Source organism: Parasteatoda tepidariorum, chromosome 6 (assembly GCF_982258835.1).
Source record: "Parasteatoda tepidariorum strain Cologne lab strain chromosome 6, Ptep-v5.0, whole genome shotgun sequence".
NCBI lineage: Eukaryota > Metazoa > Arthropoda > Arachnida > Araneae > Theridiidae > Parasteatoda > Parasteatoda tepidariorum.
The window spans coordinates 30875200-30902386 of record NC_141760.1 but is presented as its reverse complement, the minus strand read 5'-3'; the positions used below and the strand labels follow the sequence as shown (position 1 = coordinate 30902386).

Sequence of the window (27187 nt, the reverse complement as noted above, 5' to 3'; positions counted from 1 at the left end):
TTTCAAATAAAACAAACAATTCTCATTGACCACTTTTTTGTTTGTAATTTTCCGAATGATATCATGATATTATATCTCAAGTATTCTAAGTATTTTTTTTAAATAATTATACATAATGCGTTAGAGTTTCTATAGATTTAAACCTTCGCTAAATATAGATTTAAAAATAATCGTAAATGTGTCAAATAAAAGTTATTTAATAACCACAAGTCTATAAAATTTACAGATGAAAAATTGGTAGCATGTCATCCGAACCAACCTCGTAACCTAGAGGGGGGCCTTGAAAGGGAGAGGATCTTTAGATGATACATCGTCTTGACCTTTCTCATTCCCTGGAAGTTATAAAAACGAAATTTATATCCTGCTAAATCTAGCTGCACCCTTCACATGTCCATCAAAAATGGGTCAGAGTCAAGAGAACCCTGGGTCAGTATTCCTCACCAAATGTGACCAGGTGATTAGAGAGTTATGTAATTACGGTGTTCTATGATGTTGGAGTGATATTCGATTTTGTTCTACTGGATGAATTTTTTCTTTTTTTGGGCATGAAGATCTGGGCCGATGCCAGGATTAATTAATTGATTTTTTTTTCATGCTTAGTTTCTTTTTTTAAAATTTTTATTCTTTTTACTTTTAAGAAAATGAGTGTGACGATTCAAATGAAGATAGAGGAGATTTTAATTAACAGCAATCTATTTCTAGAAAGGTAATTGGGCAGTTTGGATTTCGTATTTTTTATTTTTTTTTAGATTGTTACTGATCTTTTCTGTTTCATTTGCTTGGAATTGTAAATTTATTTTTTCTCTTGATAAAAGAAAATCAGTTTTTCATGATTTAAGGATGCGATTGTAAATCGCTTGAATTGTTTTTAAGTTCGCATTTACCGGCCTTAAATAATTTTTTCAGAGGACAGCTAATTTGTCTTGATTTGCGCTATTAGAATTACTAATAGTGTTATAAAAATGTGATTTGGTGTAATCGCAAAACAAAAAAGCCAATGATATTCATTTATTTTATTAAGCCGCATAGTACATGCAGAAACTCCCTTGCATCTTAAAAAAAAAAAAAAAAAAATAGAATCTTCCTAAATCAGTCCACATGCAATGCAGGAGATCTTGTTTTTTTAATATTTTTATTTTTTCCGGACTCGACAAGGCGTATCTTCAAAGTCCTAATAAACTTCATTTTAGGAAATAATAACAGCATAATAATATTAGTGGGGAAATATAATTGAAACGGTGAATTCCAAAAATAATGCAAGTTATAGAAAATATAAAACGAGTAACTCAGTGATATATTTTTCACATTACAGTTTAGTACGATATTTACTTTTAGAAGAAGATTTAGTAATGTTGTGAAAAATTAAAAATACTTTAATTACAAAATAACACTTATGTTTAAACACAAATTAAATGTTTTCATTTAAATAAAATAACTTTTAATTTTAATTAATTATTATTTCGAGTGGATCATTTGATTCGAGAAAGATATAAAGATATTTATGTCATACTCTGTTGAAAAATAAATATTGTTTCTTGCTGACGATTTTATTCCACAGTGAAACAAAAGTTAAAACTCGTTATCTTGCAATTGATTTGTTAAGGGTAAGACAGCATATGTCGCGCCAACTTTAGTGGTCCAATCAAATCCAACGTAATATATAGCTGTTTCTTTTTCAAAAAGGAATGCTCTTTATTATAATGAAGGAATGTTCCTTATTTGTTGAAATATGTCGCCAAGTCCTGCCATTCCAGTATAACTACGAAACTATAACCTTTTTTTAAAAAATAATTCTATGATATATATTGTAAAAGATATTGCGAATTAAATTTCGGTCTGTATGACGTGTCTAACTTTTAAACGATTTTATATTATTTTTAAGATCATATTTGTATAATATGAAAACGAAGTAAAACGGAACTAAATGCAGTCGCAGATGATTACTATCCTATTCTGCAAAGTAAAATTCAAAATTTTATCGACTCATGTAAAAATCTAATAAATTTACAATGTAGTTTTAAAATTCTTTTTTTGAAACTCTTTTCCTTATAGATATAAGTTGTTATAGTGATACGAATTTGGGAAAAATAAAATTTTCTCTGATAAATATGACCAGGTATTGTTTGCTATACCGAACTGATGAAAAAATGACCCACTATCACTTCACAGTGAGAACATTACCATTCACCGCTTGATTGTCTAATCTTTCTGAACTGCGCACGCTTGAATAAGTCCAAAGGCGAGCTCTAGAGCTCGAAATTATAGGCTTGGCAATAAAATGCCAGTTTTTAATATTTCTGAAGCTGCAAAGACAATTGAAAATGACTTTTCGAACTTTAGCACCTCTGGTTTAATGTGTATTATTCTAACAATCATCAATAATTCTTTGATCCTATGATGGATTCATTCTATACTGTTTTGGAAGATAACTCAATGATATGGTATAGCTTCGACGATTCGTTACGCGAATTTTCTATCTTGCAATGATGAAAGAAAGACTTTGGTGAAACAAATCCTCTAGGATGTCGCCATCTTTTCGGTGGTTTACTAATCGGATTTATTTTGTATCTTCAAGTTCGTATTAATTAAAATATTTCGTAATTAGACTTCATTATTTGAAATATACAGGGTTATTCATAATTCCCTCCGCCTGTAAGTGCCATTTTTCTTTACTACAACTGGCTTCAGTGGTACATGTTACTGCCATCTACCGGTAACTGCTTAAAATAAAAATTGAATACTTTCAGAATAATTTCATATGTTCTTTTTTGCCATATTCGTCTTCGTTTTTTTTTACTATAACACTTCGAAACCCCGGAGGGAATCATAAATAACTCTGTATATTATTTTGACTCTAGAAATATGAGGGAATAGTCTCATAATCTGAAAAATATGATCCCAATGTTTTTGGAGTCCTGTTAAACGTTTTATATCCCTAATTTAAGCTTTTTTTTTTTTGCGTGCTTCTTTATATCTCTATTTATTCGAATTAATAAAATAAAAAAATAAACAGATGATTATGAAACTAGTTTTTCCAAAAATAATACCATGAAAGAAAATTTTGTTTCGCAAATATTTATTTCTAGCAAAATATCCAAAAGAAGAAAAAAAGAAACAAGAAATAAACAATAAATCGGTATTAGTCAACGCTACAAAATCATGCTGAAAATCGAAAGGCATGTACCGATACCTCAATAATATCGCTAACATAATTCAAATTTTATTTTTATTTATAATTGTTCGTTGCCCTTCCCTGCGAATTTACGTTTTTATATAAAGCAAAACATTTTTTTGTAGAAGTTCAATCCCATTAAATTTAAGACTAACTATATTCAGTGTCATTCAGCATGATGCCATTGCTTGTGGCCAAATCATGATAATTTAAATTTACCTCTAAAAGCAATTTTTTTCATTACCTATTACTTTCAATGGACCGTGAAAAGCCTGTAGCGACACAGTACTTAAATTGAATACCTATATTAGTATATTTGTTGCGCATTGAAACAGCATCTGTGAACACAGCATCAGCAATACTTATTACCAAAATAAATTAAGCATATTGGCGTAAGAAATTTGAAAGTATGGCAGTTTTTTTTCTCATTAATTTTGCTCTTTTAGTACATAACCTTTTTTCATTTAAATTCTTTCTCTATATATTTCTCACTTAACGCAAAGACAGACATGGTATGCAGAACATAACCCAACTAATTATGCATCAAATTTCCCAGGTAAACGAAACAAAAATTTATCACAGTTACAATAAAATACATAAGCAAATAATAAATCTAAGTTAAATCAAAAACGTAGACGAGAAAGAATTATATTTTAACAAATTCGATGACCGATACTGCGTAGTGTTTAATTAACTTCACGTTAATTAACATTTTGACTGATGTGGAGATACTTTGCTTGACTTTAACAAGCCATCTTGTTTATAATCAATCAGTTGGCGCTGAGGTCATACGTGATGTGTCTGTGTATCAGTGATCGTCTTCTCCTAGAGTTTTAAATACCCAATTGGAACTAAAATATTTTTAGAATCGGGTCAGGACTCTAGAACAAACAGTTCTGGAGTTAGTAGAAGCACGCAGAAACTCTTCCTTTAATTATAAAAGATTGTTTTAGTTTTTAATAACGATAAAAAAAATTTTAGAGCGATAAGTTATCTACTGTCTTTTACATAATTTTAAACTGCTTAAATTTGAATGCCAAAATTTTAATAGAATCAGGTCCATAGTTTCCGGAAAATTAAAAAGTTGCCATTTTTTAAGTTATAGTGTTAAAAACTCTTCGTCCGATTTGGTTCAAATCTTAAATTTTTGTAGTTGAAATTTTAAAATAGTGTGGAAAATTGCACGCCTCTCAATTAAAAATTTTTTATTAAAAGGTTGTTAAAAAAAATAATATTTATTTTTCGAAATAAATTAAGAGTTATAATTGCTAAAATTATGGGGAAATTTTTTTTAAACAGTAATAATCCTGAAAAAATATTAAAAGAAAAACGTCTGTAGAAAAATAAATAAAGCCTCAAAATTAATACTTTTTCGATAATAGCTATAAAAATATTTTTTGTATGAAATTATTCTTTTTTATGTTAACGTGCTTTACAACTGCCTGTAGAACTTATTTTGTACTAATTGGTGCATGCATTACACACGTGTAGCTAACAAGGGAAACTAGGGAAGTGTGACTCGCCAATTTTGAAATAAACTAGTGGGATGTATGCCTTATGAAGAATAATTTTAGAGGGCAACATTCGTTTTGGCCCATAGAAGGTCCTGTGAGAGACAAAAAATAATTCGATATGTAGAAAAATCGGTATTTTATTACTTCAGTGCAGACTATTAGTTATTGTAATTATCTCATACTCCAATTAATTTTGTGGTACTTTCACGTACTATATAATGCATACTTATTGTCAAAATTGATTTCGAAAATTTTATATATCTGTAGTTTTTCAGAAAAACCTGTCAAGTTAATTTTAAAAAAAAATTTGACATAAAATTTTTAAATTTTTTTTTTTCAAAACATTTTCCAAATTAATAGAAGTATGTAAATGTAAATCAATTAATTAATTAATAATTAATTTGCTAATTAATTTATTAATTTTCTAATTCATTTATTAATTAGTAACGTAATTAATTAACCAATTAATTACAAATTAATTGGAGTATGAGACAATTACAATAACTAATAGTCTGCATTGAAATAATAAAATATCGATTTTTTTATATTGAATTATTTTATTATCTCTCACAGGAGCTTCTATGAGGCGAAACGAATGTTGCCCCCTAAAATTATTCCTCATAAGGCATACATCCCACTAGTTTATTTCAAAATTGGCGAGTCACACTTCCCTAGTTTCCCTTGTAAGCATAAATTGAAGCAATGATTTTAAAAAAAAAAAACATTACTAAAAAAATATTATAATTTTACTTCGCTTGATCTATCCGTTTAAATTTCATGTGGTAGGATATTTTACAGGCCAGTCAAGGTTAAACAATAATTTTATGGATCGCTAGAATTATTGAAGTTCAATGGACTTATAATTTCATTTTTGAGTGTCTGGCGAAACGTTAGCACTGTAGAACACACCTTTGTAGAAACAGCTTTCTTAAAATTGCTGAGCAATCTAACCAATTGTTTTCCCTTTTTTATTGTTTTAGTGTCAGCAATTGAACCAGGTATTCAAACAAACCGCCCACGTTGAAAGTGTACAATGTTCTGTTTTCTTTTCCGTTTTCTCAGTTCAGTAAAACTTAAAACTATTTTGAGCTTCATACTGAGTAAAAAAGAAATAAATTAATTTTTGAATTTTGGAACGCTTTGCTGCGAAAAAATCTAACCAAGTGAATGGTCTAATGAAGTGAAAATTACGAAAACAATGTAAACTTGTGTCTTTTAAGAACGTAAAAAATTAAATTATTTATCAGAATTTAATTTATTTTAGGTAATTCTAAACTATCAAAGAAGCTTAAAAAAATAAAGCTAGTTTCTTTCAGAAGATTTAGCCAACCAAAAGAAAATTTTTTTTTAAAGAAAACGTTTTAGTTTTTATTAATTTAAGTACGATGAATGAAAGGAAAATAATAACCGATTTTAATTTTTATGCCATTTTTATTCTTGTAAGATAAAATAGACAACATTTCCTTACTAAGTAAAGAATTCTGAAATTCCAAAATTCATTTATTTTGGGAATCCTTAAACGTACCTGAAGTATCACTCGCAAATCAAGCTGAATTTTTTTTTATATAGTAGGTTTTGAAATAATGTATACAAAACATCTCGTCTATTTTCATATCGATTACAGAAATACTAATTATTGACAATGAAAGCTTTGGCTAAAAAGTTTGTAAAGAATCGTAGTAATTTCTCCAAATGTGCGATAAATAATGCAGTTGGAAAACACACGTTTAGGATACTTATAAATAAATTAGAAACTTTTGTGCAACTAAAATTTACTCAAATAAATTACGTAAAAAAATTCTTCTATAGATTATAATGAGTGAAAATTAAGCTTAAAAATTAGTAAGGAATATGATAGTTTTTCCTGAAACTCGATAAAAATATTCAGAAGTATCCAGACCCTTACCTAAAATTACTTACCAACCTTTGCTCTAATGTTATAAGCGGGCCATGCTTCAGAGGTACAGTTAGTTATCTTATAATATATTTTGATATGTCCTAAATAGCCAAAAACGTAAAATTAGCAATCTTTGAAAGTGATTGTGATAACAAGAGTTCAAACCTAAGTCCTTACTTCAAGAGTTCAAACCTAAGTCCTTAAAGTAACCTTAAGTCTGTCATGTGTTTAATTATCTATGGTTATACTTAAAATGAAAACTTTCGGAATCATCAACAAATCTCTCTTATAATACTTTAAAATCAGTAAAAAAAATTACATATTAATTTGCAGTATCTATTGTTTAAGGGATCCATTTTATTAAAATTACTAAGTTGCAGGTAAATCTAACGTTACGGTCTGCAAATTCGAAGAACAATTCTAAGTGAGATCGTAATTGACTGTAACTCCTCTGCAAAACTAAAGTTACTATTAGAGAGTAAGATTTTAAAAAGAAATTTGTGTTCCATTTCCTCCAGTCAAAAGATCGAACTGTAAATAATAGCCACCCGCTGAAACACTTTTAGAGAACTTCCGCCTGCCGATTTTATCAAAAACGCCGGCAGCTGGACACAATGCTAGGGAATACGGAAAGAAGATGGCGGAGTTTATTGAACCTTTAGCATTTGCTATGACTGGCCATCTTTTTATTTGTTTTTTTAACTCCCCGATTATGGTCATTCCTCTGTTTGGTGAACAGACCCCATTACACTGACATGGGTTGCTTTTAGCGATTGAGTGAATGTAAAATTGAAAGTTGAGATGATTGTTTTGGCGTGAAAAATACCCACTTTCGAATGCACGCTAGCTTGGCGGTGCCTTTATCGTTTTTATTCAATCCGAATTCGTAAATATGAAATACAATAAATTAAAATTCTTGTGCCTCGTTTGATTTGAGAATAATTTGAAAATCGTTTGATCGAACAAGTTTTTAAAAAACATATTGTTCAAAGACATTTTTTTTTTTAAATAAGCCTTGGCTTAAATAAATTTCACAGTTTGTTAATTCTTTAATTGTCTTCGATGTAGTGATAGTTTACTTTGTTAATTTGTAATCATATTATATTTTTAAATTAATGTTCTAGATCTGTATATAAGAATTTCTTTAGAAACATAATCGTTGAAATCGTTTGATTGAACAAGTTTTTAAGAAACATATTGTTCGAAGACATTTTTTTTTAAAAAATAAGCCTTCGCTTAAATAAATTTCACAGTTTGTTAACTCTTTTAATTGTCTTCGATGTAGTGATAGTTTACTTTGTTAATTTGTAATCATATTATCTTTTTAAATTAATGTTCTAGATCTGTATAAGAGAATTTCTTTAGAAACATGTTCGTTGAAATCGTTTGTAAATCGTTTGATTGAACAAGTTTTTAAGAAACATATTGGTCAAAGACAATTTTTTTAAATAAGCCTTTGCTTAAATAAATTTCACAGTTTGTTAATTCTTTAATTGTCTTCGATAGTTTACTTTGTTAATTTGTAATCATATTATATTTTTAAATTAATGTTCTAGATCTGGATACAAGGATTTCTTTAGAAACATTTGATTTCTGTAAATTTTTAATCTTTCCTTCGTTTTTTTTCTTTCAAAAATGATTATTAAAAATAAAACAAAACTTTTCTTCCCGCTGTATAAAGTTTTTGTTATGCAATAAATTTTCACACAATATTGAATTTTCACATAAAAATAACTTATATTAAAACAAATAAAAATAATACTTTATTTTTCAAATATTGTCCTTTTAAAATTGAGAGGTTGAGACTCAATTTCAAATTTATGCTTTGATTGAAAAATGCTTTTTTGCTGTTAAAATTTTTAGATTATTGGTTTAAAACTTATTGGTCGCAGCATTTGTCGTCTCCATTATAAAATACCTATATTACCTAAAACAAAATGTTAAACTGTTTAACAACAATATTTTGCGCTTAACGTTTCTGTTGCCTTTTATTTTCGTTTGATACAGCCTGAAACATAAAAAAATAACTGTTCTTAGCGTTTTTTAATACTTAGAAACCATGTATAAAAAAACGTAATACTTAGAAGCGCAAAAATTCAACTAATTCAATTCGGAAGTAATTTCCTCGTTTAAATAGTAATCATAAATTTATTAGTATTAGTATACAACTGTTAAGTGCTGTGTGAACCGAAGTGCTTTGAATTTAGTTTTAATGGCACTAAAATCAGACTCGGCTCTACTACGCCAAATGGGAACTGAAGTACGCACTTTAATTAAGCTGCTTAAACGTTAATTGTTGTAATTCGAATTTTATGCGAGTCGTTTTATCTGGATAAAATATAGTAGGTATTCTAGTAGTCATTGCTTTTATTTACCAAAACTCGGCAGACTAATTCGAAGAACTCGGCAGACTAATTGATTTTAAGAATTTTTCTTTATTTTTTCACTACATGTACTTGATATATATTTTATAAACATCATTTTCTTTGGTTTGATAGTTGCTTGCGGCAAGCACAGTGGTCAACAAATTCCATTCTTTATTTCGCAGGTTTTATTGAAATTCCAAATGTGTTATAATTAAACAATATTAGATAATATCCTCATTGGTAGCCGGATCATGGTTTAGAATCCCCTTACCGTCAGGCTAACCGTGGGAGGTTTTAGTGGTTTTCCTTTCCATATGATGCAATAGCTGGTTTATTTCATCAAAACGTCCTCCACGAAGGCAAGTTTATCTCAGAACTCGATCTAAGAGATCCCTTGTCTTCTGGATTGGGTTCAAAAGTACAAGGATACAGAGCCGTTAGGGATATTGGTAGTCGTAAACTCAAAATTGGGTCGGGTGTTCAACGACGGTTATAAAATAAAATAAAATATTTTATACATATGAGCACAATGGCAAATTTGTACTGTTCGTTGAGTAATGCGTACAATGTGCTGAGTAATGCTCTCAATGTGTTCAGTAGTGGGATGTGTACAATGCCAAATGTGTATATACAAAAACAAATTATAAAAAAATGGATAAATAATCTGTGTGTTTAGTAACCATCACCCATTATATATGTTTTTAGAATACTTCGCATATCAAAGTGAAATTTAGGTATGATACACATTAGAGGTCGCAGAGTATTATTTAAGCGAAGATAAAAAGAAAACGCCATTTAAAAATGGCGAATCACTAATGAGGAAGACGAAATTCAAAACCTGCTTGATTGCTGGTTGAAACTTGAAGTTTTTTCTAATAATCATCTTTCAATTTCTTTGTCCCTCGTATGATATTTTTAATGCCACCTACCTAAATTTTAATTTGCCAGATTTCGGTTGCATTTTTTTATCGTTAAAAGATTAACTTGCGATCCCAATTATGCTTATTTTCATTTTACTTCCTTTTTGACGAGCATTATTAAAATATATATTAAAGGTGATTATTGTGAAACAACCTGTAATACTGTACCAGGGATGGATCATTTCATAAATTTTAGATATCCTTTTTGCTCCAGTAGCCCTCTCTAATCCGACCTTAAAATATGTATATTATTGCTATTAAATTAAGTTTCCAAACTCAACGAAAATGTAAATGGTCATAGTTTCATAATTTGTAACTTATTTTATTATGAATTTACATGATGTAAAATATTTTTTCTTTTCTTATTTTTTTTGGTGACTAATTGTATCCTTTTTGTTGTAGGCTTTCACTTCACTTTCACGGTATTTTAAGTTATGGCAAGATTAGCAGCATATTACCAGGAAGATTTCCAGTACCGTCCTGAGAATTACGTACCGAAGCATCGAAAATCTTCTTACGTCTACTACGAAGAGCCACTAAACAACGCATTCAATAACTTTGCCCTCAACGGTGAAAGACGCCGAAACTTAGCACTTTCAGAACCTTCCCTATCACCATTATCGCACGCGTGCAAGCCAGACAGAATGACTCTGAAGAACAAGCCCATTGTATACGGCAGCCAACTGATTGAAAACTCCCATCCGCCAATGCAATACTTCGATAACGATCACAACATGCATTATTCTAATAACCGATTGACAAAACTACAAACGGATGCTTATGACAATGAGCCTTACTATCATGATGACAGGCAACTTTACGGCGACAGATCGAGGCATTGGCCCACGTCCAAAGATAAACTGAGCAAGAGGTTTTCGTACGTTGAGCCACGTAATAATAATCACGATGTCTACCTTTCTCAACACTATGATAGATCTTCTCAGAGACCGATGGTGTCGAATTTTGATGTTTACAATAATAGATATCATCATCCAGAAGAAATTTATTATGATTCGCCCCAAAACAGCCTAAGTCCTTGTTCTCCTGTTTATTACCATAACGGCACCAATAATGAACACTGGCAACAGTGGCCTTTTGTTCCAGAGGAAGTGTTTACAAACCAAAGGCTACTTTCACCTCCTTCTCCTCTGGATTCTGGTCTGAGCTCGCAATCTATAACTTCAAGTCCTAGTTTAGAAGCAGATTCGTTCCCCAGTCGTTCTGATTCTGTTGCTGTTGGCGAGCGTCTCTGCTCTTGCCCGAGTGTTCATTACCCTGATATAAATTGTCAAAGACCCAATCTCAGCCGGCATGATTCGGGACGAAGTTCTGGTGTGTATCCTGCCTATATACATCAAGGAGAGTCTTTACGGGTAAAAAATGGTGCAAGGCACATATCACATTCTAGAGACGATACCGATATCAATGGATATCAGCCTAGTCAAGTCCGATACGGTAAACTTGGACTTATAGGAGAGCATATAAATAATGGATCTGCCAGCAACAAACCAAAAAAGAATCACCAGAGCTTATGTCGGGCTGAAAGCCGGCGCAATGAAATTTCTTACAAACCCTATAATTCGTGTAATGTATCTGATAATGGTGGCTCGCCAATCAGAAGGACTCCGTCAAGAGCCTCAGAATCTCTAAAGAAAAATCCAAAGTTCGAAAGACCATTTGTTGTTATTACTGAAGCGTCTGAAAAGAGCACAGACAGTGACGGACTGATGTCTCCTGAAGGAGACAATTCTGAAAAAAGCGACGACATGGAATCATCATCATCGACTAGTGCCACTGTTTCCGACTCATCATCAAAATCTTCCGTTGCATCGAGCAGCAACGATTTAAACTGCAACCGTAAATCCAAACGAACAACAGAGAAAGAAATTCGCGAACTTGAAGACATGTATGAGAAGTGTAATTTAAGTGACGTTGATCTTCTAGATCGAGCTGAACGCAGAGATTTACCTACTGCGCACCAAAAGGCATTTCACCAAACAAATCGAAAACTTAAAAGAAGTAAAAGTGACACTATTTACGAAACTTTGAGTCCAATGTTTCACAATCCTTATGAAACGCATCAACGTGCTCCTCCATTTCGCAGATCTGGATTACCTGACAGATTAGCCGATGATATGGCTTTGAGAAAACTTAAGAAATGTGCAACAACATCGTCATCAAACGCGACAAAGAACAGCATAACTTATATGCTATGCTCTTCCCATTTTACTCCAACAGTTCCTTCTGGAAAAGATATTCTTTTTATGGATTGTCCAGACGTGGAATATGATGATTTATCATATAGAAAACATTATTTTGGGAAGAAAAGTAAAATACCCGATCCACAGCCACCTTTTGGGATACCTTTGAGGCCTCCTCCACCACAGAAAGTGTTTACTGACTACTTGCACGCAATTCCATCGAATTGCCCACAACCATTATGCCATCCAAGGGGAAATCCAGATGTCGTTCGAGATGATGTAGCATTTAGAGCTTTGCGAAAAGATGAACCAGAGAGATTATATTATGATATATCTCAACTTTATAGAGTTAAAAGACGCTAAAAGTTAACTGGTTATTGTTTGCTGAATAGTCCTAAGTGCAATATGTAGAGTTAAGTTCTCGAAATGTACCGAGTCTTATCTGTGTATATGTTGTGAATCTCTGTTTATTTTTTAAAAGTTACTTAAATTCTTTATTTTTGTGATACTTAGAATTTTATATCTAGTGAGCTTTTATATTATATAGGACATTTGGATACTTTAAAATACTTAAATTATTATAAAACTATTTTACAGTTTTTTTTAATAATTTACACTTCTCATATTTCATTATTTTAATTAAATGCAGAAACAAGTTTATACGATAATGCAGTGGTTCCCAACTAGAGTTTCTTGGAAGGGTCGCAGGGGTTCCGAGAGTTTAAATTTTTTACATTAAAAATTTTTGAAACTTGTAATTATATTTATATCAAAACAATGAACGGTAATTTATTTGATAGTTTGACTGATTTTTATGAATTTATTTAAGCAAAATGTCAGTAAAAAAAAAAAAAAAATTATAAAAAAATTTCATCAGTATTTTTCGTCGAACTTTTTAATTCAAAATAAAATAAATTCAAGAATAACGAATTATGTTTCTCTGACAACTATTTTCAAGGTTAATAAAGGTTCCTTTTCGAAAACCATAATTCAGCTTATTTTATTCATTTTTAGCCAACGTATGCATCAAAAACAAATTCAGAAATAGACTAAATACTACACCAAGTTCGCGAATTCAACTGTTAGACCTAAAACCTATTTTAAGAATTTTATTGATAAAACGATTACTGAAAAAAATTTCATTCTTTACATTAAATATTATTAAAATAATTGGTAGTCATTCTTTTGTCAATTTTTTCACGGCTGCTTATAAATGTTATTTATATGTTTGGGGTTCCGCCAAAAGATGCTCGATCATTTAGGGTTCCGTAGAAATTACGTAAAAAATTGGGAACCACTGCGCTAATGTATATACTATATGCCCATACGAACTATAGACTAATATATGCCCACGCCCCTCGTAATATATGAAGGCAACTTTTTTTTTACGTTTGGTACTTTTTTATTTTAAGGAAATACAAAATGTTCTCTAAATACAATTTGTGTCTATTTTTTTATGCTGGCCAAATTGGAATTAATTACGCTTTACATTGCAATGAACATAACATAGCGAACATTCAATTACGAAATTGAAAAAAAATAATACTATGTGTCAATAATACTATGTCTTTATGTGTCAATAATACTATGTCAATAAAAATAATACTATGTTTTTATGCAAACTACAACTTACCTTGAAATTTAAACGAGAATTATTTTCCTATTAGCAATAAATCTAGTTAAATATAATACGAATTATTGATCTGAAGTTAGATTCCAGAGAATTAAAACTTGCTTTGAAATTATAAGCCGATTAGCAACAATTGTTGTTCTAGCACAAAATGAATAAAAAAGAATTACGGATTACCTAGAAGTTTTAATTCTGAGCAAATTAAAGCTTGCCTTGAAATTTTAAACGTATTTGCGACAATTGTTGCCCTATTAGCACAAAATCAAAACTAATGATTAAAAATAATACGAATTAAAAATTTAAAAGTTTTAGATCTATAGCACAGTTTTTTGTCGCTTCCATAATAACAATTTTATCCACTAAAATTTTTCAGTAGCACTTTTAAATTTATTTAGACAAATAAACCAATATGTAACCACATTTGGTATTGATAGAATTTTATAATAACTAGTCTGATTTTGATTTCATTTTAATTTTTCTTAAGTATCTATTTAAGCTCCCTAATGCGGGCTAGTCCAAATGACTTCTGTCTTTTTAAGGAAAATACATATACTAAGTGTGGTAATTATAGAACACACTGTACGCAAGTAATTTTAGCTTTTAGGTAGATAAAATTCTATGAGCTATGTTTCCTTATGTTCTACTATAAAAATAATTGTAAAATAACTGAAGTGTATTAATTTTTGATCAACCTAAGCATGCTTAAAATGCGATCTGATGAAATTGTTATGTTTAATGCAGTTTACTTTAACTTTTATACACTACATTTCATTACTCTTTATATACTACGACATATACGTTAATGCTATGAAGAACTACTTAAATTATCAATAAAGTTTTATCATAAATGCTGTGCCCAAATGTATAGTTCCAAAAATCTTCGTTGTATGTAAAAAAATGATGTAAATTTTTGTAATATTTGTAAGCAATATCTCGCTAGTTATTGGATAGATTTTATCCACAAAGCAACCACTCATTTTGTATAATATAATAAAATGTTTTAATTCTTTAGGCTTTGTTTTCTGACCAAAAACAAATATGTTTTTCATTTTCAATTGCTTTTTTTTAATTGAAATGCCATTAATTGTTTAATGGTGTAATTTTTTAAGGCTAAGTTATACATTTTAACATTTGGGGTCTTTCAAACAGTACATAAGCACTTAAGGGGAGTTTGTGATTTGCTTATTTTTGCTGACAAGGGTGAAGAATGGGGCATGATCAATGCTTACGTACGACATTAAAATCCCTTTATTATAAAAATTTTCTCAAAAGGCAAAAGGAAAAATTAAACAAAAGAAATTGCACGTGGAAAAGTTTCAAATAAGGAATAAAAGTTAAATCCAGGAAGAAAAAAAAAATTTTTTTAAAAAGAAAACACAAATCATTTCTTAAAAAACCATTCTACTCAAAATTCTATAGAATGAATACCCTAGCAACAATTATACCTTTGCCCCAGTTGGGCTCAGAACATGCTCCGAGGGACTAATATTGGGATGTCCAGATTTTTTATTATTGGTTCTATGCAATGTCTATACAGGGCTATATTGGCTAAATAACAATTGTAAAATATCGGTTTAACATTCTGCCTACGACTGGTACAATAAGTGAACCAAAATTGTTTCATTATACTAAGCACCATAAGCAAAAAATTGAATTAACCCTTATTTACGTTGTTCCACCATCACGTGCGGTCCACATGTTGTACCAGGCGTAAACAAAGGGTTAAATTAACCATTGCTTATGGTGTTCAATGTTATACCATCACACGCGGTCCACAACCAGCCGTAAGCAAAAGGTTACTCTGACAATTCTATGTAGGGGCGATATTGGTTGTAGTGGCAGTAAGATATCGGGGTGAATCGGACAATTCTATATAGGGCCTATATCGGAAAAATATCGGTCCTTTGAACCCTTATTGGTCCAAGATTCGAGAATATTGGTCCAATGAGGGCCCAAGTTATTTCGCTGCTAGGGTTGAAACATAAACTATGTTTAATACAAAATTATATCTTTTTATTTGAATTAATCCCGGAATTAGATGAATTAAGTAAATGTCAAAGTTGAACCAAGAGGGGGGGGGGGTAATTATCTTGCGTAAAACTTGAGAGGGAGTCTGTGATTTGCTTATTTTCGCTGACTAGTGGGAAGGATTGGGCATTGGCTGTGCTTACGTAAGACAGTAAGTTTCCCGATTTTTAAGAACTCTCAAAAAGCAACATATAAAAATGTAACTAAAGAACATTTTATATTATGCACAAAACCCTTATTACTTCCTAACTATTTTTATTTATCATTTTGATTTCTGTTTTGGGTCTATCAATTCAGTATGAAAATATACACAGGAAACAATGCCTTACATTTTTTAGATAGCAGTGTTACAGGCGGAAATGGGTAATATTACAAAAAATTTTCTTTTGTGCTTAAAACCCTTTTAACTTTCAAACTAATATACCGATCTTACCTAATTAAAAGCTTCGTTCACTTTACCAATTTACAAATAGGAAACAACAGTCGACATGCTCAAGGCTCTTCAAAAATAGACGCCTATTTTCAAGACATGCTATTTTATTATATTTTATTTAATAATAGTCCGATCTTTCTCGGAAATTGTCTCATTAAACTCGGAGAGAAGGAATACGTTGGAAGGGAACCTCTGTGGAAGAAATTCAATATTCCCTCTAAAAATACCCTCATTTTCTAGAAAGATCTCTGTATATTTAAATTTCCAAGATTTTATTCGTAACTAGAATTTAAAATATATTTGAACGAACCAATTATTTACATTTATAGAATAATAATGAAACAACGAAATTAGTTTGATTAACTTCTCAAAATTACTATTTTACAAAATAATAATACAAAATATATTAGAAGCCGAATTCAGAAAAACAAAACTAATAACATGGCAATCAGGCAAATTGTGGAATCTAATAAGTATTTCTCTCTTACATAATTCGCATTAGGGAAACAATAAGCATTTCTGAACATGCCATATGTTAGGTAAGTTCGAAGTAAATTAAAAAATTTTTTATGCACTAAAAATACATTTTCAGTAGCAATTTTTTTTATTTCAATAAATGTTAGCGAGAAAACTGAATCCATATTGTATATAAAATTGATTTTTGTTAAGAATAAGTACAGCATAATAATATCAATATTATTTATAACAACTTGAGGTACATTTTGTTGTCTAACAGATTTACAAAAAATAAAATACTTTTAAAAAAATGTAAGTACTAGAAATTTAATTAAATTATAAAAAATTTTCCGATTAGTTTTTGGAAGAACTAAATAAAAACTAAAATGGCATTTTTTTTAAGACTCCCAATTATTATAATTTTTTTCATTTCAATTACTATAAAAGTAAAAAAGCGAAAAAGAAATTATTGTAATAAAATTCGCAACTGTTTATTTTAGGCAATTTTGCTCATGACTGGATGTTCTACAAAACGAGTTAAAAAAAAAATTTAAAAGAAATTCAATAAGATTTGAATTTTTAAAATTATTTTCTTCAATAAAATTAAGATTTTTTTTCTCCCTAAGATGATTGTTTGTTATATACTGATGTGAAGCTAACATTTGTTATGGGTCGGCTAATTAGCTTGCATGTTATTATTTATAATAAAATATAGGAATTATATTATATACTAGCGAAATACTCAATAAGTCAGTACTGAACAACACTACAAAATTATACACAAAACAAATACCGACACAAATAATAATGCTAAAATAATTCCATTATTTCTTTATTTACTATAATTTGTTGTCCTCGGTGGCTTTACGTTATTAGATTAAGCAAAACACGAACTTAGTCGTTCAGCCCAGCAAGATAAAGATCAACTGCATTCGGTATCATTTAACAAAATGCTGTTGCTCTTGGCAACTCAATGATATTTAAAAATTACTATAATGAAGCTGCTTTCTCTTGTAACTTAGAGGGACTGTAAAAAAAACATATTTCCTCAGTATCTATCTTAAAAAATATACAGAACTGGTGCAGCTTTAATAAAAAATACTGGCACCAAACCAAATTGGCGTGGCGACTTTTACGATTCTCCAAAACAACTAAGCACATTTTCTCCTTTAATTTTACTTTTTAGCCCATAGCTTATTTTTATTTCAGCTCGTACCTATTACCAAAATTAACTAAGCATCATTGTTGTAAATAATAGTTTTGTCGAATTTTCACGCGCACTTAAACGAATTAGTACCATTTCTCCAGTAATTTTAGCTTTTAGTATATAGCTTATTATTTTACTTCAATCAGTAACTATTACAAAAGTTTATTATCATTGTTCTCAATAATAATGGTTTTTTTTTAAACTTTTCTTAAACGAATTATCATTTCTCCATTAATTTTGCTTTTCAATAGAAAACTTTTTTTAAAAGTTTCAATTTTCGTTGATTTTAAATTATTTAGTTTTATAGCCTCACATTTTAAAAGCATCACTTCAAACGAAATAAACACGCGCTTTCAGATAACTTTAGAATTACCAATTTATTGTCGTGACCGCCTATGTTACCACTATAGCGTAGATCTTTCAGATAACCTGACATAATGAATAAAAATAATTTAACAATACAGAATAAAAAATATAATTAAAATATGGGAAATCGGGCTTTGTAATACATTTACAATTGTACAGATTTAGATTCATATTGAATGTTATAATTTTGGAGCCTACGGTTTACCCCAATTCGGTGTTCAGAAGCGCACAAATTCTTTATTTTATTATATTTATAGATGGGGTTTATTTTCCAGTTAATTGTGCATTCATGATCTGTTATATTTTCTACACATTTAATAATTAAAAGAAATATGTAAATATTTTATTTGTAAGTGTTGATAACAAAAAACTAATGACAAGAGAAAGTAAAAAGAACTCGCCTAATATGTGATTTTCTTAACTGCTTCATCTACTCATCTGTAAATAACAGTTACAATTTTTAATGACTGGTGCTGCTCTCTATTAGGGAGATAAACAAATAGAAATAGTACATATTAAGAAATAATCTGTTCTACACTTTCAGTGTAATTGTAATCATATAAACTCAGCTTTGTAAATTACAATTGTGACATCACAATTGTCAATATTAATTGAAAGAATAAGTATAAAAAGTTTTGCCAATTTAATAACCAAAAAGATCAATACATTAAAAAGTATATTTAAAATTCGATTTTTCAGGAATATTCGGCCGACTATTCGAGCAATATACCTTTTATTTCTCGACGGATTTGGATATCTGACCCCCGAAATATAGTAGGTAGCCGCATTCTGAAAAATATTGCTCCCAAAGTTTGGGCAGGAAAGTGGGTCAAAGCTTGAATCCTTTAAGGTGAATTTTACTTTTTGCGTATTTCACTATATCTCAGGAACTTCTTAGCAAATTGAAAATTTTTGCATAGAATTATAAAATTCGCTTCTCCGAAGATATTTCCATGCAAAAAATAAGTTTTAGTAATTATTTATTATTATTTTATTTAGTAATGGGCGAAAAAATTTTGAATCGTAAAACTTATAATTTTTTACATTATTATAAGGAATGGAATTTCACCTAGCAAAATACAAAATTTGAGTGAAATCGATCGACTAGTTCCTGAGAAATCGAAATTTAAAAATGCGAAATTTTTTAAAATTCAATTTCTCACAAACTTGCAGACCGATTTCGCTCAAATTTCGTATTTTGCCACGTAAAATTGAATTATTTAAAATGATTTAAAACAGCTAAGAATTTCACAATTAAAAAGTTCGGCGATTTTTAAATAAAATAATTAAAATTATAAATAGTTACTAAAAGCTATTTTTTTTGCATGGAATCGTCTTTGGATAAATGAATTTTTTAACTGTGTGCAAAAATTTTCAATTAGTTTAAAATGTTTTTGAGATTTGATGAAATACGTAAAAATTGAAATTAACAATAAGGGGCCCGAACTTTGAACCGCTCCGGTCCAAAATATTGGGATCATATTTTCCAAATTGTGGCTACTCCCTATATTTTGAGAGCCAGAAATCCGAATCAGTCAAAATAAAAAAAAATGTTTATTCAGAGAAAGTACATTTTTGTGTCTGATTTTGTAACTTAAAATATTGTCTGCACTAATCAATTAGCTAATTTGAGGTCACGCCCTCAAACCATTAAGATTGAGTACTAGAACGTAAAGATCCGATAATTAGATTAAAAGCTATTCAGGGTCGTCTGTTTTTTATTTTGCGCATTTTATGTAGGGACAACATCATACGCTCGCTAAGCTCCTTTACCTAATGCTTTTACAGTTTTCTTTTTTTCGAGTATCTATTTGTTCAGTCGTTTCATACTATTTAATATCCCAGTTCCTTATCGTACAAACACAAAATAATACTTTTACAAGAGCTGAGAAAAAAAATCAACTTATAATACTTATAAAAAAATTTCTCTATATATTAATTTTGATATTAAGTCTAATTCGAATATTCCATTTCTTAGTTTTTTTTTCTTTGATGAAGATCCTATGACAATATCATCTTTCAAAAATGGATAAAATACGTTGTTTTTCTGGTATTATAAAAATGCATCAAAAAAGGCAGAAACGTAAATTTTAAAATTAAAGGAGTTAGTGTGAACTAGTTAGAAAATTAAAAAAAAAAAAAAAGTTCAAGAACTTCTTTATCTTCAGAGGCAGAAATACGTAGTTGCAAAAAAATATTAAGTTTTTTGCAGTTCCTTTACATCTAAAAAGTTAGTTCATTAATATGGTATAGTAATACATATAGTAAATATAATATAATATTAGAATGTAATTTAAATATAGTAATGTATAGTAATAAACCCAAAATATAGTAATATTTTTACTTGGAAGATATGCATTCTGCCCACAAATGTCAATATTTTTCATAAAAGCACAGAACATTTTATTTTCATAATATACATTTATTGTAGCTTTACGTAAAAATATTTTGTTAGCATGTTAATCGTAACTAAACAGGCTATCACCTAGATATAAAAAATAATCATCTGTTCTGGAAAAAAAATAAACCAATGAATATAGATTGCGAGACTCAATAAGAAGAAGTAAATGAGAAGTAATTTTACCCAATGACGTAATTTATATTATTTTATTTTCGAATAGGAAACGGTTCTCTATAATGTTCTTCCTTAAGTTTTTTAATTTTTAAAAATTTCAATCTAAATGTCAAAATTTAAATCTGGCAACACGTAATCTTTTTCTCTCTCCTTCTTTTATTTTTTGTTATTTTTATTGACGTCTACTCAAGAGGAACTACAAAAAAAAAAAAAAAAACCTCGAAAAAAAAACAAACATTTTCAGACACAATGGATGAATATTAAATATTTGAAGCTGAAAAATGAAAAAGAAATCGTGAAAAAGCACTTTAATTTCCAGTAACTTTCGAAGAAATCAGAATTTTTAAACAAAATTTGCTTTAAATTCACAAATAAAAATGGCTGTACCCTTTATATACGTATAAAGAGAAAACCAGAGGAACTAATGGCGAAAACAAAGGAAAGCTTTTTTGCACATTTTCTGACTCATTAGTATTTGTCTCCACAAAATAATAATTCTACTGCTGATAGTTTTCGCTAACCTAAATATCGTAACTGGAAAAAAAATAAAATAAAATCATATAAATTACCGTAGGTACTAATAAAGTTATGATATGAAAATATTCTGTAGACATTTTTTAAAATATACAAAAAAAATCTTTATTTTATTTGATCTTGCCTTAGAAGCAGCGCTTAGAAGAGTGAGATATGAAAGCGGCAAAAACCTGCGGAAGCAGCAGTATCTTTAAAAAAGAAAAAAAAAGGGGAAAAAAATAATGAAGGAAAAAAAAATGGAGTCTCTGTAAATATCGCAGTGTCGCCCTCTATTATAAGTGAAAGCAAAGAAGCATATATTAAACAAAGGTAATGAAATTTTTTAATGAAAACTGTAATATCAGTTATCTTATAAGTTGTTTCATTAGTTAATACTTAAAAGCAGACAACTCCTGAGTTTTTTTCAGTACTCTCTTCTAAAAAATAAGATAAATTCATAAAATCGAAAAACGAAAGTATTTATAAGATATTAATATTAATTAAATCAAAGTAGGCTTTTCTAACAATCATTCTCCAAAATGATAAATGATCATATTTTTAATTTTCCTGCCATCATAGATGAATGAAAAATAACCCTTATAAGTCCAAGAATGACGTTTGTCCCTGATCCTGTTCCATCGGAGATCGTATTTAGCAGACGAATTTTGAAGGACATTAAAACCGCAGGTGAACGTTAACCGTAGCTGTGAACTTTCAAACATTAGTCACTGCCTGATTTGCAAAAATTTATTATTTGTGATCATTTTTAGTTTTATTCAAGAAATGCAATATTGTCCTAAAGAATCGTTTGTTGTCTAATAATTTTACATGCTCATTATTTTATTTTTATTGCATTCGAGCTTTGTCCCAATCTTAGTAAGTCAAACTGCAAACGCAAGCTCAGCATTTCGTGAAATGAAATTTGTAAGTTTATTTATATCTGTTATTGGTATTTAATTAATTTGATATTAATGATATTCTATCGAAAATTTTGCTTGTAAGATTTCAAGTGAATGTTATTTAAAATTGCATATTGTAAAAAACTGAATGTAAGCAATTAAATTAGTTAAGCTGTCAAATATGACAGTGTTGTTAAACTGAATCTCGATTTTTTGTTTTAAGTTTTCTTTAGAATGGTATTCTTTTATATAATGTGTTTCAAATGTTTGTAACTATGATTTATAAGCGCATTGATTGATGAGTTTTAGTTTTTTGGTTTTTTTTTTTCTTTGTTTACCTTCTGCATGGTGTGTAGGAGGAAGTCAGCTATGCAAACTTAATTTATTTCTGCACGAATGCATGTTTGCATTTACCGCTCTGAATATCTTGAATTATATCGATGTATCTGAATTGATGCGCTTGTTAGATATTTCATAATTAAAGATGTAAGATTCCTGATTAGAGAATTGTTTTCAATAAGACTAAAAACATTACAGTTTGTTTTAAGTTTGCTAAATTGAGTACAAAATATCAGGTTATTTTGTCGTCTAACTAACTATTCCTGTTTTTCTAATTGTTTGTTTTTGTTTGCTAATCTCTGTGTAATTTCTGCATTCTTAAAATATATTGTTAGCCTAATTTATTAGCATTTCAATTGATTTATCAGCTATAAACTATATAGCATGTTTTGTTGTCGGTGAAAGTATCAGTTTTGCAAACTAAATTTATTTTTGTTTGAAAAAATGCATCTTTATGTATTGTCGTGAATAAGTTTAATTATATTGATGCATCTGAATGTATGTGTTTGTTATATACTAATCATTAATTAAACATGTAAGAGATTATTATTGATCAGAAATTTTTTTCATTAAGATCAAAAACATTAAAGTTTACTTTAAGCTTACTAAAGTTTAAGTTACTAAAGTTTACTTTACACGTTTACAAAAAAATCAGGCTAGTTTTAATGTCTAATCCTATTGATCATTTTGTTAGTTAATTTGTATAAAATGCTACATCAGTTTAAATTCCTTTTATGTTAAATATTTTGTTAGTATAATTTATAAAAATTTCAATTGATTTATCAATTATGAATTCTATTGTATGCTTTGTTTACTTTTTGTATGGTTTGAAAGTGACACTAAAGTAATCAATGCAAACTGAATGTATTTTTTCATGAATGCATTTGCATTTATTGCTTTAAATAACTAATTATATTGTTATATTAGAATGCATGCACCCTGTCAAATGTTTAATAATAAATATAAAAGATTATTCGAGATCATAAAATGGATTTTGTAAAGCCTGTTGACAAAAAGAAGCGTAAACAATCAAGATAGTATTGCTGTTAAACTTAATTCATGTTCTTCTCATTGTTCTCAATGCTTTATTAATGTGTAAAACACATAGTTTAATTTTATTAGCATTTTAATTGCTTTGAATTATTAATATATTTCATTTGTTTATTGTCTGCTTGATGAGTAGTTAGAAATCGCAACAATTCAAACTACGTATATGGTACACATATTCTTGGATTTACTTTGATAGCTCTTAATAACGTTTATTGTATCATTGTATCTAAATATATGCACCTAATATATAATAAATAATAAACTATATGAGCAATTAATTGTTTCTGGTTATATAACTGTACAAAGATCATTTTAAGTTAAATTAAGTATATCAACAACTTGTGACTAAGTATTTTGACATTGATGTCATTCTGCAAAATAATGAATTAGTAAACAAGCTGTTAAACCCATTCCGTCATCATAATACAAATAAAATTATTTTTCATAAAATTTCTAAAAAAAAAAAAAAATTGAATTTGGTTATTCTGGTTAATTTATCTTATCTGACTTAGGGTATCATCCAGTAAGATGAAAAGCCAACTAGTTTCTGGTTCAAAATCTATTTTTTTTTGTTTCATATTTTAGGATCATCGACTGAAATGATAAACAATGAACTTCACATGCTGTCTAGGAGTCGTACTGAGTCTTCAGTCACTCGAGATAACTTGACTGTCACTGAAAATTCAAGAAACATTGAAATCAGAACAGAACTTCATGAAGAGAAAGAAGAAAACACTGTACAGGAAGTACATGGAGGTTCCATCTCTGAAAGGTGAATTGTTTTTCAACATTTTATTTTAGTGTAAAAAATGATTATGCACATGTAGATTGTTATCATTATTGGATTGATCAGAAAGTAATTTAATTTTATTTTTCCTTGGCTAACTTCTTACTTAAGCTGCATAATTATTATATCTTTTGTCAGCTGATATGTAGCCAGGGGTCTGTCTAGGTTTTTCTGAGAGGTAAAATTTCACAAAATGGGAGAGGTAGGTACCTATTTTGTAAAAATTTAGACATAATTTGTGAAAATTAAAAATTATATGAAAAATCAACACAAAAATATGGATTTAACGTTTCTTAAGGGACACAAAAATAAAATTTTAAGAAAAAGTATTTTGTGAAACTACCGTTTTTCCTAAAGTTGAATTTGTGAATGTACTGCTAAATGGTAGTAAATTTGGCCTGGACAGACCCCTGATAACAAAGTTTGCTTGTTAAAAAATTCGATTGATTTTATGCTGTAGATTTTGGTTGGGGGTTGGGGCCATTTCAAATGTAAAAAGTGGAGTTTTCAGTGTATTTTTCTTTTTTTGCTATCAAAAAGTTAAAAAAGCTTTTGAAGTAAGAAAAAAAAATTATTGACTGCGTATGGAAAAGATACATTACCAGCAAATCAGTGTCAGAACCGGTTTGAAAAATTTCAATCCAGCAAAATTTGAATTAAGTTGACAATGCACCATGTCAGTTTGAGCTGATGAAGAGGCAATTAATACATTAATTCATACCAACTGGTGATTAGCAACTCCTCGTTATATCACTGAGACATTAAATTTACTGAATTTGACTGTTCATGATCTTTTAAAAAGCCTAAATATTGTTCTTAAAGTTTAACATATGGATTCCTCAGGTTTTTACGAAAATATTAAGGTTGCCAGGCCAGCAGAAAATTAGAGGGAGGGAAGGATGCCATATTTTTATTTTAGCTTAAAGTTCTTTTTTATTCATCAATAAATTATGTTACATGCAATTTCTATATACTTACATTATAAACAAAATCAATAACCTATTACTTTTAATTAAAATAGTTTCAAAAAAATTTTTTTTTTCATAATTTATGTTTACAAACTATCTTTTTATTTGTAAATATGTTTTTTCTGAAATGAATTGGATGGCTATTTCATATCTGATATATATTGTTTGTCACACACATTCTGTTAAAAAATGTTTGAAATTTTTGAAGTTAGAATTACTTTTTAATTAGATATTAATATCAAATTTTTGTTGACAGATTAGCTGCATTGCAGAGAAGTGGATCTGAAAACTGGAAGAAAAGATTGGGTGGCAAACCTCCTATTTTGTTGAAACCAGATGGACCAGTCATGCGCATAAAAGAAGTAATCAATTTTTTTTTATTTTTAAGTAAAATATTTATTGAAATTGAAATTATTTTTTCAAATTTTATGCATAAATATATTTTGTATGTGCTATGTTGAATGTGTTTATAAATTAATTGATAATTCTATTGTATTCATAATCAAATGTCATTTTTAGAGTTCTCAAAAATTTGTGTGAATTTCCAATTTTTTTTATGAAAATTTAAAAGAAATTGTTTATATGAATTTTTTTTTAAAAAAAATGCTTTTTTCTACAGTTTAATAATTTATTAAATGCATTTTAATTTAGTGAAATTGCTATTTATTTTTAATCAATTAATAAATAAGTATGGTTTTTAAAATGTCAAATCATTTATGCTTAATATTTCAATGAAACTTTATTTTATTTGAAAAATTGATTAATGCTTTTTAGCAAAGTTTCCAAAATAAAAATCTGACTTGTTTTGAAATCTTGGTAGATTTATTTGTTTTATGAAAGTGAAAGATAAAGAAAAAAAGAATAAATATGTTAAAAAAGAATAGTCTACATTTTGTCATTACGAATTATAGTTTGTTATTGTATCTTTGTGTTTTAAATTTACAATGTGTTTTGAGTATGATTAAAATTTATTTTAAGTTTCATAATGTTTTAAAATTATCCTTTTTTATTGTTAAAAAGCTGTTGTGTGTTAATTTTTAGTTTTGATTGCCTGTTTCTTAATAATTCTTGAAGTGTAACATTTTATTAAATAACTTATAACTTTCAATGTTATGCATGAATGTTATATTACTTTCCAGAAAGCAGTGAAGGCCTAGTTTTACAAGGAATAGGGCCCCAAAGCCAACTATAATTTTTGGCCCAATTAATTATATTTTGAAATTATTCAAAAAAAAGTTTATTGGCATTGAATATTTTTTAATTAATACTTTAAAAAAGAAACAAACTTTTATTAGATAATTTTTATTACGTAATTGTTTGATACCTAGTGTAAAATAATGCAATATTTTTTTTAGGTTTATCAATTACCATTGGGACACTTTGTTACTTATTAAGAATATATTCATTGTTAGAAACTCAGTGTTTCTTTTCACATATATTACTTTTAGTGTTATTTATTTTTATGTATTTTGTTCTAATATTACACAAATCTGCTACTAGTAAGTGTTAAAAAAGTAATACATGTCCTTAGTTAAAAGTCTTTAAAAACAATGTTTTTTTTTATTAGTGTAACAATTATTTTTATTTAAAAACATTGATAAACTTGAGATTTGTCTTTTGGATAAAATATTGCTAAAATGTTAATAGTGTTTTCAAAATAAGGCTTAACTATTTTAGCCACTTTGAAGTGGTATGCATAAAATAAAGAAAATAATACCTTAATAACTTTTAATGCAATTATTGTTTTTTATCTACTAAAATCCTATCTCATTATATGGAAAGGCTAATATTAAATATACTAACTAATTTAGGTAGACTATATTTTAAGTTACGAAATCAAACACAAAATGTACTTTTTTTGAGTAA

General features: G+C 28.7%; 2 protein-coding genes across 6 annotated transcripts in view; both read left to right on the top strand.

The window, feature by feature from the left end:
* LOC107439600 (uncharacterized) overlaps positions 1-14709 on the top strand; it is a 104994-nt gene extending 90285 nt beyond the window's left edge. For 3 of the 4 annotated variants that reach the window (XM_016052252.4, XM_016052256.4, XM_043048633.3), the window contains one exon: positions 10272-14709. In XM_016052252.4, coding sequence (XP_015907738.3) covers positions 10304-12433 — 2130 coding nt within the window. In that variant the 5' untranslated portion in view covers positions 10272-10303 and the 3' untranslated portion in view covers positions 12434-14709. Of the gene's footprint in view, positions 1-2298; positions 2575-10271 lie in introns of those variants that run through there. The other variant, XM_043048634.3, reaches the window with a different exon arrangement.
* A 7223-nt stretch (positions 14710-21932) lies between these two features.
* The window catches only part of LOC107439598 (supervillin), a 41078-nt gene continuing 35823 nt past the window's right edge, over positions 21933-27187 (top strand). Inside the window, exons 1-3 of one of the 2 annotated variants that reach the window (XM_087165592.1) lie at positions 21933-22202; positions 24152-24338; positions 25578-25683. In XM_087165592.1, the coding sequence (XP_087021718.1) occupies positions 24166-24338; positions 25578-25683 (279 nt within the window). In that variant the 5' untranslated portion in view covers positions 21933-22202; positions 24152-24165. Of the gene's footprint in view, positions 22203-22644; positions 22664-24151; positions 24339-25577; positions 25684-27187 lie in introns of those variants that run through there. The other variant, XM_087165594.1, reaches the window with a different exon arrangement.